The 15038-nt window shown below is 66.0% G+C and overlaps 2 protein-coding genes across 10 annotated transcripts in view; one reads left to right on the forward strand and one right to left on the reverse strand.

The window, feature by feature from the left end:
• Positions 1-1535: 1535 nt before the first annotated feature.
• MFAP2 (microfibril associated protein 2) lies at positions 1536-7053 on the forward strand. Of its 5 annotated transcripts, none has more exons than XM_041765939.1 (9): positions 1536-1615; positions 3730-3805; positions 4763-4852; positions 5059-5085; positions 5166-5252; positions 5363-5407; positions 6035-6122; positions 6311-6384; positions 6572-7053. In XM_041765939.1, the coding sequence occupies exons 2-9, from the start codon at positions 3769-3771 to the stop codon at positions 6673-6675; spliced, it is 552 nt and encodes a 183-aa protein (XP_041621873.1). In that variant the 5' UTR covers positions 1536-1615; positions 3730-3768; the 3' UTR covers positions 6676-7053. The 5 variants fall into 5 exon arrangements, with proteins under 5 accessions (XP_041621873.1, XP_041621871.1, XP_041621872.1 ...); XM_041765937.1 differs by having other exon boundaries at positions 1551-1615; positions 4733-4852; XM_041765938.1 differs by lacking the exon at positions 1536-1615 and adding an exon at positions 1712-3132 and having other exon boundaries at positions 4733-4852.
• Positions 7054-7424: 371 nt separating this feature from the next.
• The window catches only part of CROCC (ciliary rootlet coiled-coil, rootletin), a 40777-nt gene continuing 33163 nt past the window's right edge, over positions 7425-15038 (reverse strand). For 2 of the 5 annotated variants that reach the window (XM_041765929.1, XM_041765928.1), the window contains exons 28-37: positions 14403-14572; positions 14177-14297; positions 13720-13883; positions 12153-12368; positions 11086-11310; positions 10516-10665; positions 9981-10181; positions 9651-9782; positions 8739-8918; positions 7425-8013 (exon numbers count right to left, since the gene is read on the reverse strand). In XM_041765929.1, coding sequence (XP_041621863.1) covers positions 7927-8013; positions 8739-8918; positions 9651-9782; positions 9981-10181; positions 10516-10665; positions 11086-11310; positions 12153-12368; positions 13720-13883; positions 14177-14297; positions 14403-14572 — 1646 coding nt within the window. In that variant the 3' untranslated portion in view covers positions 7425-7926. The remainder of the gene's footprint in view (positions 8014-8738; positions 8919-9650; positions 9783-9980; positions 10182-10515; positions 10666-11085; positions 11311-12152; positions 12369-13719; positions 13884-14176; positions 14298-14402; positions 14573-15038) is intronic. The other 3 variants (XM_041765930.1, XM_041765932.1, XM_041765931.1) reach the window with 3 other exon arrangements.

Here is a 15038-nt window from a genome sequence, read left to right on the forward strand (position 1 = left end):
CCTCAGGGTCAGGGGAGGGGCCCGAAGCCCCAGAGAGGATCTGGGGGCTTGGCCCCGGGAATGGGAAGCTGTGGGGCTCCATTGCCCCCTCTGTCAGGTGCGCCCTCCTCCCCTAGTGGGATTAAGAACCTAGAAAGAGCAGGGAGGGCGCCAGGTAGCCAGACTCTGCTCAAGAGCGGCAGACCCCGGGGAGGCCCGGCTGGTATCCACTCCTTCCTTCATTCGTTCATCCCTTTGACACACCAGCACCAGGGAACAAATGATGCATGGGACTTACGGAGTTTGTGCCTAATAGGATTCGGAGTTCAAGGGACAGGCAGTTGTGGGGTGCGTGACTGGGGGAAGGGAGATCCCCGCGCTCCCCGGCCCAGGCGGGAGCCCACACCCCAGCCAGCCAGCCTCTCCCGGGAGCACTGAGCGCACGTTCATCGTTCCATTGACGTTTACTGAACGGCTGCTCCGAGCCTGGCACTGGGCCTAATGAGCCTAAATGGGGGATGAGCAAAAACAGACTCGTTTGCGGTCTCCACGCAGCTCACAAGCTCGCGGGCTCACGTGGGAGAGGAGCCGGATTCAAACGGTTGGTTGGTCGCACACGCAGGCCAACAGGACAGCTGTGAGCAGCGGAGCAGAAGGGCCTGGGGCGCTGGGAGAAAGGGGAGGAGGGAGGCTTGGTCTTTAACCCCAAGGAGGGGGGCCCCCCAAGGGGGCCAGCAGGAAGGAGCAGCTAGGCGCCCGTCGGAGGAAGGGGTTCAGTGAGAGTGCCCAAAGGCCCTTGGGCTGCGGGGAGCCCCGAGCCAGACCCAGATGAAGGGCAGGGTCCTGGGGGGCAGGGTGGGGGGGCACGGGCAGCCTTAGCTTCCTTCCCCTGGGAACCCAGCAAAAGGCCTTATGGAGGAAGGGGCCAGTGGCCGAGGTGGGCCCAGGAGGGCAGGGCCCATGGGGAAGGGCCTGTGAGGGGCCATTACACAGGCCGGGCGGGAGCTCACGTGGCTTACACCGCAGAGGGGGCTGCATGGGCTCCAGAAACATCTGGAAGCAGGATTGGTGGCTGGGTGCTGGGCTGGACGCAGGGCGGCGAGCGAGGGAGGGAGGTGGCCTGAGCCATGGACGGCGGCGCCCTTGCCCAGGGTGGCCTCCTGGACGCGCGTCCTGCTGCAGGCCTTGCTGCCCTTGGGACATATTGGGGGCCTGTGGTCCAGGGGCTGAGGGCAGTGCTGGTTCTGGAAGCCAGGCCCCCCCCTGGAGCTGGCCGGGGAGGGAGGCTGTGGGGGCCAGAGGGGACAGAGCTGAGCGGGCCCCTTAGGAGCCTCGGTCTTCTCCTCCGCGCAATGGGGCGGCGCGTCCTGCACAACCCACCCCCCGCAGACAGCAGCCCAGACGCGGCGGGGGCGGCCGGGCGTTGTGGGGCCCGCGGTCCGCGCGAGGGGCGGGGCCGGGGCGCCTCCCCCAGGGCCTCCCCCAGGGCCTCCCCGGCGGCGGCGGCGGCGGCGGCGGGCGGGGCGCGCGTTAGGACCCAGCGGCTCCGGGGCTGAGGGCGGGCGCCGGCCCGTCGGGGGCCCGGAGGGGGGCTCGGCGCGGGCGCACTCGGCGGGCGGCGCAGGGACCCGACCAGGTAGGCGCGGGCCGGGTGCGGGGTGCGCGGTGCGGGGTGCGCGGTGCGGGGTGCGGGCCCGGTGCGGGGTGGCGGGGTGCGGGTGCGGGGGGCCGGGGGCGGGGGCGGGGGGCCCGGGGGCGGGGGGGGGGGTGCGGGCTCCGCGGCCCGGGCGGGGACCCTCCTGACCCCGGGCCGTGCGAGCAGATGCTGGGGGGCACCTGGGGGGCCGGGGGTCGTTGGAGGGGCCCGAGTTTGGGGGAGCCAGAGGAGGGGGCGGCGGGGCGGCGGCCCGAGCGGAGACAAAGGGACCCCGGGACCGGGAGGGCGCGGGAGGGCGCGGGAGGGCGCGGGGAGCCGAGCGAGCCGGCTGATGGCTCCCAGCCGCGCGCCCACATCTGCCCCCCCCGCCCCCCGCCGGCCTCCCCGGGCAGCCTGCGCTCCTAGGCCCCGCTCGCCCCTGCCCCATCCCTGCATCGCCTGCGGTGGGGGCAGGCAGGGGAGGCGCCGCCAAATCCGACTCTAGACGGCCTCGGAGACGTGACCCCCGCGGCTCCCGGTCCTGACTCCCGCACTCCTGCCCTGGGGCCGCTCTCCCGGTGGGCCCGGGCCTGGGTGCCAGACCTCCTGGGGGAGGAAGACGCCAGGCAGGGGGCCGGGAGGCCTAGGAGGGGCTTGGGGGGCACACGGCTCCGCCCCACGTCTTAAGGCCCCTTAGGCCCCAACTCAGGGCCTGCTCCAGAGTGATGACAGGTCCAGCTGGCCTGGCTGCCACCAGCCCCGGGGGACGAGGACGAGGACAGGATAGGGAGGCTTTGTGGGGAGTTGCAAGGAAAGAGCTCCGGGTCTTTCCGTCCCTCCTGCCAGGAGAAGGCCAAGGGTTTTCAGAATGTGGGGAACCAGATGTCCCCTGCCTCTGGGGCAGCTTGAGTCATGGGGCTCATCCCCACCCCACCCCACCCACCTCAGTAAGGAAGGGAGGTGGTGAGTGGAGGAGCCAGGCTGGGACCCCGAAGGCTGTGGACTGGGAGGGAGAGGGAGAGGGACGGATGCCCACAGGCCCACGTCCCTTCGCCTTCCCCCTAGACGGCGGCAGCAGCAGCGGGCAGTTGGGCGGTTGGGTCTGGGTTCGCTGCCTAGCTGGGCGCAGGAGCTCCCGTCGCCGCGGTGGGAGGGGCCCTCCTGGACGGCTGAGCCCTGGACACTCGCCCGGACTCCCGGCAAAGGATGACAGTCTTGAGACTGCCTCCCACTGAGCTGGGACTGTGCACGGGGACCCGCAGAGCCTGCCAAGCCCACTGCGCGGCCAAAGACGGCAGTTCTTGGACTTCGGGAGCCTGGTGAAGGCTGCGGACCACTGGGCCCTCCCCGCAGAATGACCCGCACAGCGCTTGTCAGGCAGAGTTGGGGGGCTCAGGAGCCCCGGGCCGGGTGACATCACGGTCCCTCCAGCGCTGCCCTTCTAGGATCCAGAGCAGCTCTCCTCAGACTCCACCCTAAGTGTTTCCTGCTGCTCCAGACAAATAGACCTTAGTCTCGTGAGTCTGCGATGGAGACAGCCAGGTCTTAGGAGCCCGGAGGCCTGGCAGGAGAGGAATCTTCTGGGGGTGGGAGCCCTGCCCAGGCCTGGCTGCCCTTCGGGCCCCGGGGCCCATGCATGCATGCGGTTTCCTGCAGAGCAAGACACTCAGGGCCCGGGGGCTAATTGGGAACAGGTGGTGGGTTTGGCAGCCGCAAGGCAGCAGCGATGGTGGCAGAGCAGGGTCCTGAGGATGGGCCTGGGTCAGGGGTCCATGCGGTCAGTGCATGACACCCCAGGAGGCGCTGCTTCAGGAGGGCCTGGCTGTGGGCGAGGGGAGCAGAGTCAAGGCTAGTGGGGAGCCAGAAACACCCCCTTGGTGAGAAGGGCAGGCTGAGTTCTGTCCGTTTGCAAGGCTGGAGGCCTTATTCCGCGGGACCCGAACGCCCGCTGGGCCACGGGGGACAGCAGATGTCCCTCCGAAGTAGCCCCTGCCGCGCCCCGCCGGCCCCCTGGCTTCTATTCCGGGGCCTCCTTCTCTGGGCTGGATGGGGGGGAGCAGAGGTGGGCTCGGCGTCCCCACCGGAGCCGCAGCTTGCCCCTCCTCTTCCTCCAGCTGTCCTGACACCAGCCCAGACGGCCTCACCCCGGAGCCATGAGAGCTGCCTACCTCTTCCTGCTGTTCCTGCCTGGTGAGTGGCTCCTGTTCCTGCCTGGGGGGCTCCCGGGTGTGGCCGGAGGGCAGCTGGGCCCAACCTTTATTGTGCCCTGGGGCCAGAGCTCAGCTCCCCGGGTTCCTGGGCCACAGACTGGCCTGGCCAACCCCTCCCAGCCCCTGACCCCAGGCCTCTGCAGCAGCAGCAGCAGCAGCAGCAGCCAGGGCGGGGCTCTGGAGAGTGGGTGCACGCCCGGGCACTGGGAGCCCCTGCTCTTCCTCCCTGCCGGGAGCCCAAGTGTAGGAGGGAGAGGCACAGGGCAGGGAGTCTGTAGGTCTGGGTCCTCGACCCGGTTGGGAACCAGCCACCCTACACAACCTTGACCAGGGCCTGATCCCTCTCGGTCAAATGAGGAGTTGCCCATGGGGGTGAAGGGCCGGCGGGGTCTAACGTGTCATGTGACAGCTACTTGCCGTGCTCCTACTATGTGCCAGGCCCTGGGCCAGCCCCCCGCTGCTACATCCCTGCCCTCAGGCTGCTACATCAGGTGCATGTGATAAACGTCAGCGTCAGCGTGTCTCTCTAGGATGGAAAGAAACGAGGGAGGAGGTGGAGAGGGTGGTTGGGCCAGGGAGGGAGGGCCTCTTGGCGGGACTGACTTTTTAGTTGAGACGTGAAGGAAGTTAACGAACATTACGGGCCTAGGGAAAGTTGAGGGCAAAGGCCCTGGGGCAGACAGGAGTGTGCTGAGTTCCAGGAATAGCCAGGACACTAGCACGGGGGGGACAGGCCAGCAAAGGTCAGCAGGGTGACACAGATGCAGGGAATGTGAGGGCCTTTACCGTCGAGGAAGGAGTTCGGGCCCCTTGGATTTGAGACTCTGGTTGTAGAATCTCCGGGTCTCGCGGGTGGCCCTTGGGACCTCTGCGTCTCCTCCCCAGAAGTGCCCCGGGGCCCCCACAGGGCACCCCGTCATGCTTTGCCTCCTCACAGCTGGCCTGCTAGCTCAGGGCCAATACGACCTCGACCCACTGCCTCCGTTCCCGGACCACGTCCAGTACACCCACTACAGTGACCAGATAGGTAAGGGCCTCGCCCTGCGCAGGTCTCCCCACGCCCCTGCCACGTCAAGGCCTGGCCCCCCGTGTGCATGACCAGCAGGGGCCCGGGGGTTAGGGCAGCGGGAGTCAGAGGGGGCGGTGGTCCTGGGCTTCGCCCCGACCTCCTGGGCCCCCGGGACCGAGAGCTCGCCTGCCCCCCGACGGCTCCGTATCCGTCTTTGTTCGCAGACAACCCGGACTACTATGATTATCAAGGTAAAGGGCTGGGGCGGGAGGTGGGCAGCTGGGGGCTGGGGTGGAGAGGACGGAGTGGACCCCCTATCGTCCCGTCTCAGAGGTGACTCCTCGGCCCCCCGCGGAGCAGTTCCAGTTCCAGTCCCAGCAGCAAGTCCCACAGGAAGTCATCCCAGCCCCCACCGTAGGTAGGCAGCCGGCTCCTGTCCACCCCGGGAGCGGGGCCCCACCAGGGCGGGACAGGTGCCCGGAACGGACCCCTCTCAGTGATCTCTGCCTGCCCCTCTCCCAACACCAGCGCCTGGAAGCGTGGAGACAGAGCCCACGGAGCCTGGGCCTCTGGGTAAGAGCTCCCCCGACAGCTGGAGAAAACGGGGGCACGGGCCCAGAAATCGGGGTCGCTTGGGTGCGGCCCTCTTGGGACGGAGACAGCCGGGCCTTTTGTTTTTGCTGGGTGGCTGTAGGGTCAGGGGCTTGCAGACCTGCCCCTGCTTTAGGCCAGCAACCCCATGGCCCCCCAGGCAGCTCTGGGGGACCCCCTCCTCCTGGGCTTGGCTATGGGCTCAGGAAGGGCCCTCTACCCCCAGACACTGGGAAGGGGAAGGGAGATGCTGGGGCTTCCTGCCTGCCAGCCAGCAGGACTGGGTGGTGCCCGCGGCAGGTGACACAAAGGGGAACAGCAGCCCAGGCCAACAGAGCTGCCCCAGGAGCCCGAGAGCCAGACTGAGGGCTGCTCTCACCGAGCTCAGTGCTCGGGGGTGCTCTGGTGAGCGTGCCCAGCCCTGCACGTGCCCGCGTGGCAGGGGTGGCAGTGGGTTGCCATCAGTTACCAATATGTGCTTCCGAGTGCGGTTGCGAGCCCGTGCACGTATATACCGTGTAAAAGCGGGCAGCTCGGGAGGGCCAACAAGTCGGTGGGAGACCTGGGTGCCACCCGCCAGCCCCACATCTGATCCCGCCTGTCACACAGACTGCCGCGAGGAGCAGTACCCCTGCACCCGCCTCTACTCCATCCACAAGCCCTGCAAGCAGTGTCTCAATGAGGTCTGCTTCTACAGGTGAGCAGGGGTGGGGCGGGGGACGGGGTGCAGGGCAGCAGCCAGCCCAGGTGGGCTTTAGGGACGCGGGAATCCTGAAGTGGAACCCTACCCTGGTTGAGCCCAGATGTAGGGGGCGGGATGCGTGGGCTCCCCCTGCGGGGCTGGGTAAGGTTGGGGTGACACCACCATCCCCTCTGCACCCCCAGTCTCCGCCGCGTGTACGTGGTAAACAAGGAGATCTGTGTCCGCACAGTCTGTGCTCACGAGGAGCTCCTCCGAGGTAGGAGGGCCTGCACCCCGAGACCCCTCCCCGCTCCCTACCCCTCAGCATCCCTTCCCCTGCCCACCTGGTCCTGCCCTCCCTCCTGGCCGCTTAGCCTCAGGACATTCCCAGTCTCAGGGCTAAGAAGGGGGCTGATTCTCCATCACCTCCCCCACCCTGACCCCACTCCTTGCCCCCACCACAGCTGACCTGTGTCGGGACAAGTTCTCCAAATGTGGCGTGATGGCCAGCAGCGGCCTGTGCCAGTCTGTGGCGGCCTCCTGTGCCAGGAGCTGCGGGGGCTGCTAGGGCGGAGCTGGCACCCCAAGCCCTGGGCCTTTCTCGGATCCGGGGCCCTCAGGCCCTGCCTGACCTGGTGCTTTTCTCCCCAGCCTGACATTCCTTTTATTCTGTAAGAAGTTAGTGGACTACGGCCCCGCGGGGTTGGTCTCGGCCCCTCTCCCAGCCTGCGGCCACCGCGGGGCCCAAGGGGGGCTCCCCACTGCCCAGGGCTCACCCCCCGATGAGGGGCATCCGGGCCTCTGATGTGCCTTCTCCGTCCCCCTGCCCCCAGCCCCTCCAGGTAGGCTGTGCCCCTCACACCCCAGCTGGTCCACTAGGACTTCGTACAGCTCCCGGGCATAGACCACCCTTGTTTTATACAAAATTAAAATGGTTTTTACAAAAGATTCGGTCATTTTTCGGGCAGGAGCCAGAGCGGTGGCCAGCGGCCTCCCACTACCACCTGTCCTCACCCAGAGGCTGCCTGGCCCCCTGGGGAGAAGGGACCGCTCAGGTGACCTGTGGTCTTGCCTCTGCGGTCCTGATCCTGAGCAGTTCGGGTCACAGTCCCATCTGTTACCCAGGGACCTCCCTGTGCCGACATCCCGGGAGGCTGGGAATGCCAGGGCCCTCCATGAGCCGCCCCCTCCCCCTGCGCGCCCCCGGCCGCCCGCCCCGTCCCTCCTGGCCCAGGCCCTGCTGTCTCGCTGCCGCCGCATCTCTCAGGCGCAGGAGTACAGGAGTACCCAAGTAGCAGGACACGTCTCTACAAACCGTTTTTAGAAAATGAGGTCTCCTTGCTACAAAAAACACAACCGTTCTGAACAGTTAACACTGTAAAAAGGTATAAAAATACAAGGACTCTGGACTCTGAGGAATTTCCTGACAAACACGCTGGACTAAGGCGGAGAGAGCTCTGGAAAGCCAGGGGCGGGCCTGGGTCTCTGCCTCCCAGGCTCCCCCGCCTTCCCGGGAGCCCATGCTCCAGGCCAACCAGAGGCAGGGGGGTCCAGGAGACCCCCGGCTTCGGCTCAGCCACTCGGGAGGCTCATCCCCGGGAGGGACCAGACCGAAGCGGGGCCCACGGATGACGCGAGAAGCTGCTGCTGGAGTCCCCGGCCCTCGGCCCTGCCACCCGGCCCCTCCCCGCCCCCGGCCAAGCTCCGGTGGCCGAGCTCCGGTGGCCAGGACAGGCCAGGGCCTGGGCGGGCCGAGTGAGAGGGGGCTGCCGTCCTGCCCGGGCCGCAGCCGTCTCCAGGATGCCAGCGAGGAAGGGGCTCACTGCCCCGCGGGGCTGGACGCAGGGGGGAAGGACGCTGAGGTCCTCCGGAGCTCCTGGTGCAACTGCCCCTTCAGTGTGGACACCTGGAGGAGAGAGAGGAGGTGGACCCACGGCCCAGGCCCCCAGCCTGGTGTCAGAGAAGGGGGGTGGCTGCTGCTGGGGCCCCAGAAGGGACCCCATCCTGCCTGTCCCAGGAAAAAACGGACTTCATGAAGCACCAGGGTGCTTCCTTCCCCTCCCGTGCGTCCCACGGGGCAGCTGGCCATCTTCTGGCCATTCCTCCCATCTCTTCAGGGGGCCCCCGGTCCCCACACTCATCGTTAGGCCTGCTGCTAGTCCGACGGGGGACCCGTGACCCAGGGCTGGCCTACCCGTGCACAGGTCAGGTCAGGGACGGGTGGGAAGGGGAGTGGGATCCACGCTGGCCAGTACGGGTCCTCCCCAGCCCGTGCTGTCGCTCCCAGGAAAAAGGCCCCCTTTCCTCTAGGATAACCCAGGCTGGGGCCCGCTCAGGCCACCTGCAGTGCTCAGGGGACAGCCACGAGGACAGCAGAGCCACGCCAAGGGGACTGAGTCCCAGTGACAACACCGGAGCCCCAGCATTAGGCCACAACCGACACGAGCGTGGGTGCACCGGGCCGCTTGGGTCATGGGTGCCACTGAGGGCTCCTACCAGGGCTCGAGGCTGGCCCTCTGTGCCCGCCCCCCCGACCCCACACACTTCCACCCCGGCCCGGCTTCCTGAGGGAACGTCCTTCTGCTTCTGCTGCGTCCTGGGGAGGGGCCCGAGCGCAGCCCGGCCGAGTACCTGCTCCTCCAGCCCGCGCACCCGCTGCTGGTGGGCCCGCTCCCGCGCCTCCAGGGTGCGCTCCGTCCGCACCTGGGCACTGCGCAGGCGCTCCACCTCCTGCTGCAGCTCCAGCTGCCGCTGCTCGTCCGCCTCCAGCCGGCCTGGGCTCTGGTCCTGCTCCAGTGCCACCACCTGGGCCTGCAGGAGGGGCGGCTTGTCAGGGGTCGGCCCTACGTGTGTGTGCAGGCACGTGTGTGCAAGGGGATGTCAGGCACCTCCCAGGAGCCTCAAGGCCCCTCAAGACAAAGTCCGTGCAGGCAGTAGGTGCAGCAGAGATCCCTGTCTGTCTCCCTTGTTCCTGGCCCACCTGGTCTGTGGATCCTGGGTCGGGGGACCTAGTGAGCCCCACTGACAGGCATGCACACGCATGCACACACATGCACACACACCCACAGGGATACAGTCCAACAGAGACCGGCCCACACACACACAGGCACAAAAGCCAGCGTGTCAATACTTACCGTGTTCACACGGATACATGCGTATGTGCAAAAGCCCAACACTACACACACCTACATATATGAAGACATCTGTACAGAGAGACACACACATAAAACATATTCCTAATACTTAGGTTTGCCACATCCATGTACAAGATTCATGCCACATGCACAAGAATACTCCCCGGCACACTCACGCTGCTACATGTCCACACACACACCCACACAGGCTCACATGCTAAGGGGCATCTTCGCTCCACGCTGGGGAGGACCCCTCCCTCTGGGACCTGGCTCTGGGCTGCCCCCTCCAAGGGTCCGACTTGTGGGTTATGAAGGCTGAGGACCCTGGGCTGCTGAGCACTCAGGCCGAGGGCGGGGGCGGGGGGTGGGGTCCGGGGCTAGGGAGAAAGAGGGTGGCCAGGGGCTGGACCTCCAGCAGCTGGATCTGCCTCTGGGCCTCAGCCAGCTCCAGCTCGGCCCCTGTGAGCGTGCGGTCCAGGCGGCCCCTCTCCGCATTCAGCCGCACTGTGTCCTCGTGGCTGCGAAGCTTCTCCCGCTCCACCTGGGCGGGGACAGCAGGAGGGCATCAGGGTGCCCGAAGCAGGGGGGGCTCAGAGAGGGCTCAGAGAGGGGTGGCAGCTTTGAGGCGGCAAGACCAGGGACCGGGGACACCCGAGGCCCCCAGACCCTGCAGACACAGGGCCGAGAGCAGGGCTAGGACCCAGAGGAAGGGAGGGGAGGGCCCCGAGGCGCAGCCCACCTTGTCCAGCATCCTCTTGAGGGCCACCCGGTCCTTCTCCAGCCGCAGCGCTGACCGCTCCACCTCCCGCTTCTCGGCCTCCCGCTGGGCAAGGGCACCCTGCAGGCTGTCCAGGCGCTCCTGCAGCAGCCGCCGCTCGTCCCGCAGCTTCTGGACCGTGTGCAGGGCCGCAGTCTCACCCTCCTGGCGCTGCCGCAGCACCTGCAGAAGCCAGGGAGCCCCTAACGCCGCTGCCGGGCCTCGGAGTGCGCCCTTGAAGCGTGGCCACGGTGATGCCGGCCTCGGCTTGGCAGGGCGGCTGTGAGGCCCACGCCAGACATCATCACCCGAGGTCACCTCTCCGAGGTGATCTCCTCATCACCTCTGAGGCCAGCCTCAGCTTCTCCATCTCTGTAACTGGGCTGTGGGATGAACGGACCATGCTTCCCCACGGGAGGCTGGGCCTGGGTTTGGGATAAGGTTGGGTAAGGAAGGTCCCACTCCACCTGAGGGCCTCAGCGTCCTGGGGACAGAGGGGCCCCCCCCCGACCCTCACCTCCTGGAGCTGTTGCAGCTGGCCCTCTGCCTCCGCCCGCTGCAGCTCCAGGTCCGCCAGCTCGCCCCGCATCGTCTGCACCTGCTCACCCAGGGAGCTGCTCTGCTTCCGAGCCTCGGACAACGCCTGCCGGGCGGCCTCCAGCCGTTCCTGGGGGACAGGGGCTGATGGGGCCAGGAGGGAGCAAAGGCTCCCCTCTACTCTGTACCTCCGGGTCAGGGTCACAGCCCACAAAACAGCTCAAAGACCTTATCTGGAGGGCGAGGAAGACGGTGGGCCTGGCCCACTGACCTTCATCACGTGGGGACCCCCCCCGACCCCAACTCTGCCCACAACACTGCCTCTGGGTCCCTCTAAGCCTCTACGAGTAGGCTGATTCTTACTGCCCCCTGCAAGTCTCCTATTGGCAGATGCTTTTATTGGGCCCACCCCCCTTCAAAGCCTCTCTGCCTGGCTCCCTAGGGTGCCCGAGGGCCCCGCTGCCTGGCTCCCTCTCAGGGCCCCTCCAGGCCTGCCCTCGGGGGCTAACTCTCAGAGCTCACTCCCAGCCAGGCCCCGGAACCCCCATACCTGGAGCACTTGGCGGTCATGTTCACAGGCGGTGAGGGCCTTCTGCAGGTGCAGGTTCTTGTCCTGGCTGCTGGTAAGGCTGGCGCTATTCTGGGCCAGGGCTTCTGTGAGGCCCTGCACCTTGTCCCGCAGGAGCCCCTCGCTCTCCTCCACCTTGACCAGGGCCCCGCTCAGCCGTTCCACTGTCAGCTGCAGGGTCCCTGCCTTCACCTCACTGTCCGCCACCTGGCAGGGAGACATGCAGGATGGTAAAGTGGCTCTGCTCCCGCCACGGCCTCCAGCAGGGAGGTCGAGCCCAAGCCCAGCTCCTCCCACCTCATCCCTGATGCTCACCGTTCCCATGTGCTCCCACTGACTCAGCCCACTGCATCCTGGGCCCTGTCCCACTGCTAGTTAACTACCCTCACGGGGAGTGCCACCCACCTGGTTGTCTCAGACCCCACGGCCTTCTCCCTGTCCTCATTCCCCTCTCCTCCCTGCTATAGAGGAGAAAGAGTAATCACACAACCTGGAAATGTTCTGCTTTTGGCCTTGGTGGCTGACCATGCAGGGCTAGCAGAGCCACTGAACATTCTAGTTAAAGCTGAGCTTCCGGGGATCCCTGGGTGACTCAGCAGTTTAGTGCCTGCCTTTGGCCCAGGGCGTGATCCTGGAGACCTGGGATGGAGTCCCACATCAGGCTCCCTGCATGGAGCCTGCTTCTCCCTCTGCCTGTGTCTCTGTCTCTCTCATGAATAAATAAATAAATAAAATCTCTAAAAAAATAAGTAAATAAAGCTGAGCTTCCTGGCAGCCAAGGCAAAAAGGGGCATGAGTGAAATCTACATCTCTAACTTGTCCCACAGGCTTCCTGTGAGCACAGGTTCTGTTAGAGTCCTGAACTCTAATTTTGTCTGTGTCTCTTATTAGCTATGTGATCTTGGGTGATGGCATCACCTCTGAGCCTCTGTCGTCCGTGAAAGAAACCCTGCTTGCCCCGCAGGGTTGTTGGGAGTATGACGTATCCCCATAAAGCACTTAGCACTGGGCTCCAGATGAGGAGCCCGCAGATGGTACTGGGGACCCACCTGCCTCTGCAGGGAGGCCACCCGGTCCTGGAGGGCTTGGGCCTGGGCCTCGCGGTCACTCAGGCCCAGGCGGCTGCGCTGTAGCTCCCCCTCGAGCGAGCGTCGCTGCAGCTCAAGCTTGATGGTGCGGCCCTCGGAGGCGTCCAGCACCTCCTTCAGGCGGCGCTTGTCGTTCTCCAGCCTTCCCTCGTTGGCCTTCATCTTGCTGATCTTCTCCTGTGGGTGTAGAGGGATCAGGCCCCCGCTGCCCGGCCACCCCCCAACCCCACCCCCCCTCAGGACCCTCAGCCTTGAGGTGGCCGGTCCAACCACTCCCTGGGTGACCGGTGCCCAGCCTGTGACCCTCCTGAGGCCTCAGACTGCCGCTGTGTTCGCAGGATGGGCTGACCCGAGGATCCCAGAGCACGTTCTGGTTTTGGCTGGGTCTAACAGGCTTTGGGACCCAGGATCCTCTCCTCCTGCTCTGGGGCCCAGTTTCACATCGGTATAATCGGTATAGTGGGGGGACTGCCCTGGCCCAGGGGTACTAGGTGTTCACAGAGCCCTGGGGGGTGGGGGGAGGGCCAGAATGCAGATTCCAGGGCTCCCCTGCTGTCGCGTCTCTCTCCAGAGGCGGGTCCAGAAGCTGGTTGTGTGACCTGAGCTGAGCTGCGTGGGAGCCTGGGCTCTACCTGGTTTTGGGGGGTGATGTTCTTCCTCACAGGGGGTCAGACAGCAAAGGAAGCTTGAGGAGTGGGGAGAGGACAGGAAGACAGACTGGGGCCCCTCCGCTCCCGCCACCGTCCTTTACATCGAGGACAACCCTTCCCCAGGCCTGGCCCCTCTGCCGCCGTGCTCAGCCCCAACACTGCCATGTCTGGGTCTGGCAGCCCCACTCTGGCCCCTGCCCAGCTTTGTTCCTGGCCTCCTCCCGCGGCCCCTGCGGCTGGGCCCGAGGCCAGAGCTGGAACCACAGACATAACAATCCAGCTCAAACTTGACCTGGAGCCAGAGGCAGGGGGTGGGCTATGGGGGCGATGCTGGAGGGCCAGGGAGGAAGGGGGGAGGAAGCGGGGGATCTGAGGCCGTGAGAAAGGCTGTCAGTCCCCCAGGTGGACTGTCACCACCAGGGCCAAGGTGTCCTGTCCCAGACACACACACAAGCACAGATGTCCCCCAAACACACAGAGAACCCCCAGAGCACCGCTTGTGCGGCTACACAGAGACCAAGGAAACTGAGGTCCCCTGAACACATGTTAAGACCATTCGTGCATCGTCTCTGGGGGACAATCGCGGTGCTCCCCTCATACAGAGGAGGAAAACGAGCAGCAGGCCCAGGACTGAACCTGGGCTCTTTCCCATCAGGCTCACAAGCCCAGGCTTTTCCTTCTACAGCCTGGTGACCTCAGGGAGGGACGAGAGGGTGGATTCTGAATGTGCTTCTGGACAGTCACACGCTGGCGGTCGCTTTGGTGGGTGTGGCACCCAGGCAGACGGCAACAGAGATGCACAGAGTAGGACTCACGGCAGCCGCTGAGGCACACGCGGACACCCCCTGCCCTCGCCGTGGCCCGCGGCTCCCGCCTACCTGGCTGGCCCGCAGCTCACTCTCCGTGGCCTGCAGGCTCCTCTCCAGGGTGGCCACCTGGTCCAGGGCGGCCCGGCGCTCCCGCTCGCTACGCCGCACGCTCTCCTCCTGCAGCGCCAGCTGGGCCTGGGCCCCGCTCAGCCGCGCATCCACACCACGCCGGGCTGCAGCACCCCAGCCCCGTCAGGCCTGGCCAGGCGCAGCCTCAAGACCCGAACCAGGGTGCCCGGCCTGCCCTCCACCCACCACAGGGCCCTTGAGGGCCTGTTGGTCTGGACACGTGGAGTGGGGCTAATTAGGGAGGGTCCCCCAGAGGAGATAGCCTCCAACTCAGGTCACGGTGGCCAGGGCAGGGACACAGGAGCCATTCGGGCCAATCCCACAGGTCCCACTGCCGCTGCTAGAAGCACAGAGAGCAGAGCAAGGACCCGGGGCGGGGGGGGGGTGTCACACTCACCTTCTTCACTCTCGGCCACGGCCTTTTGCAGCTGCCTCACCCGTGACGTTGCATTGTCCCGCTCAGCCTCCAACTCAGCCAGCTGGCGACTCAGGGTGCTCATCTGGGCCCGAAGCTCATCCTGAGGCCCCAACAACCGGGGAAAAGGAAGACCTCGGCTCTGACAACCCGCGGCACCCCTCTGGGCCACCCGGTTCCCTCTCCAGCCATTCATACCCAGCCTCACCCGCTGTCTCTGGGTGCTCCGCAGCTCCTGCAGGAACTCCCGGAGGGCCCCCCGCACTGCCTCTGGGTCCAGGTCTGGAGAGGCTGGGGAGGTGGTGGGTCCTGGGGATGGCGGCTCACAGCCAGGGCTGCGTTCCAAGGGGCTGGGGCTCCTGAGCCCTTCGCCGCTTCCTAAGGGAGGAGGCCTGCTTAGGGGTGCAGGAGCCCCAGCCTCCCCTGCCTGAATGGGGCCTGCAGGCTCCTCATGTACCTTCACCCACCCTGCCACACCCAGCGGCTTGCATGAGCTTCCCGCAGCATGCTGGGGCCCTCACCCTCTTGTGGAACCCTTCCCCAGCCCCCACAACCCTCAGAATGAGACCCAATGTCCTTGCCATCACACAGAGGCTCTTTTGCTCACCCTAGAACAGCCCTCTCACCTTTTACAAGCTATCCATTCCACATCACACTCAGGTACCAAATTCTAGAACATTCCCTCTTCCAGCACCAGGGCCCTCATGCATGCTGTTCCCTTCTCTTTCCATGGGTTCTCTTTGCCTGGCCCGTTCCTTTAGGCCTGTCCCACAGAGGTGTCCTGCCCCCAGACTGGGGTGGGGTGAGCTCATCCCTAGACCAGGAGCACCATGAGGGCTGCAAC

Source organism: Vulpes lagopus, chromosome 8, assembly GCF_018345385.1.
Source record: "Vulpes lagopus strain Blue_001 chromosome 8, ASM1834538v1, whole genome shotgun sequence".
NCBI lineage: Eukaryota > Metazoa > Chordata > Mammalia > Carnivora > Canidae > Vulpes > Vulpes lagopus.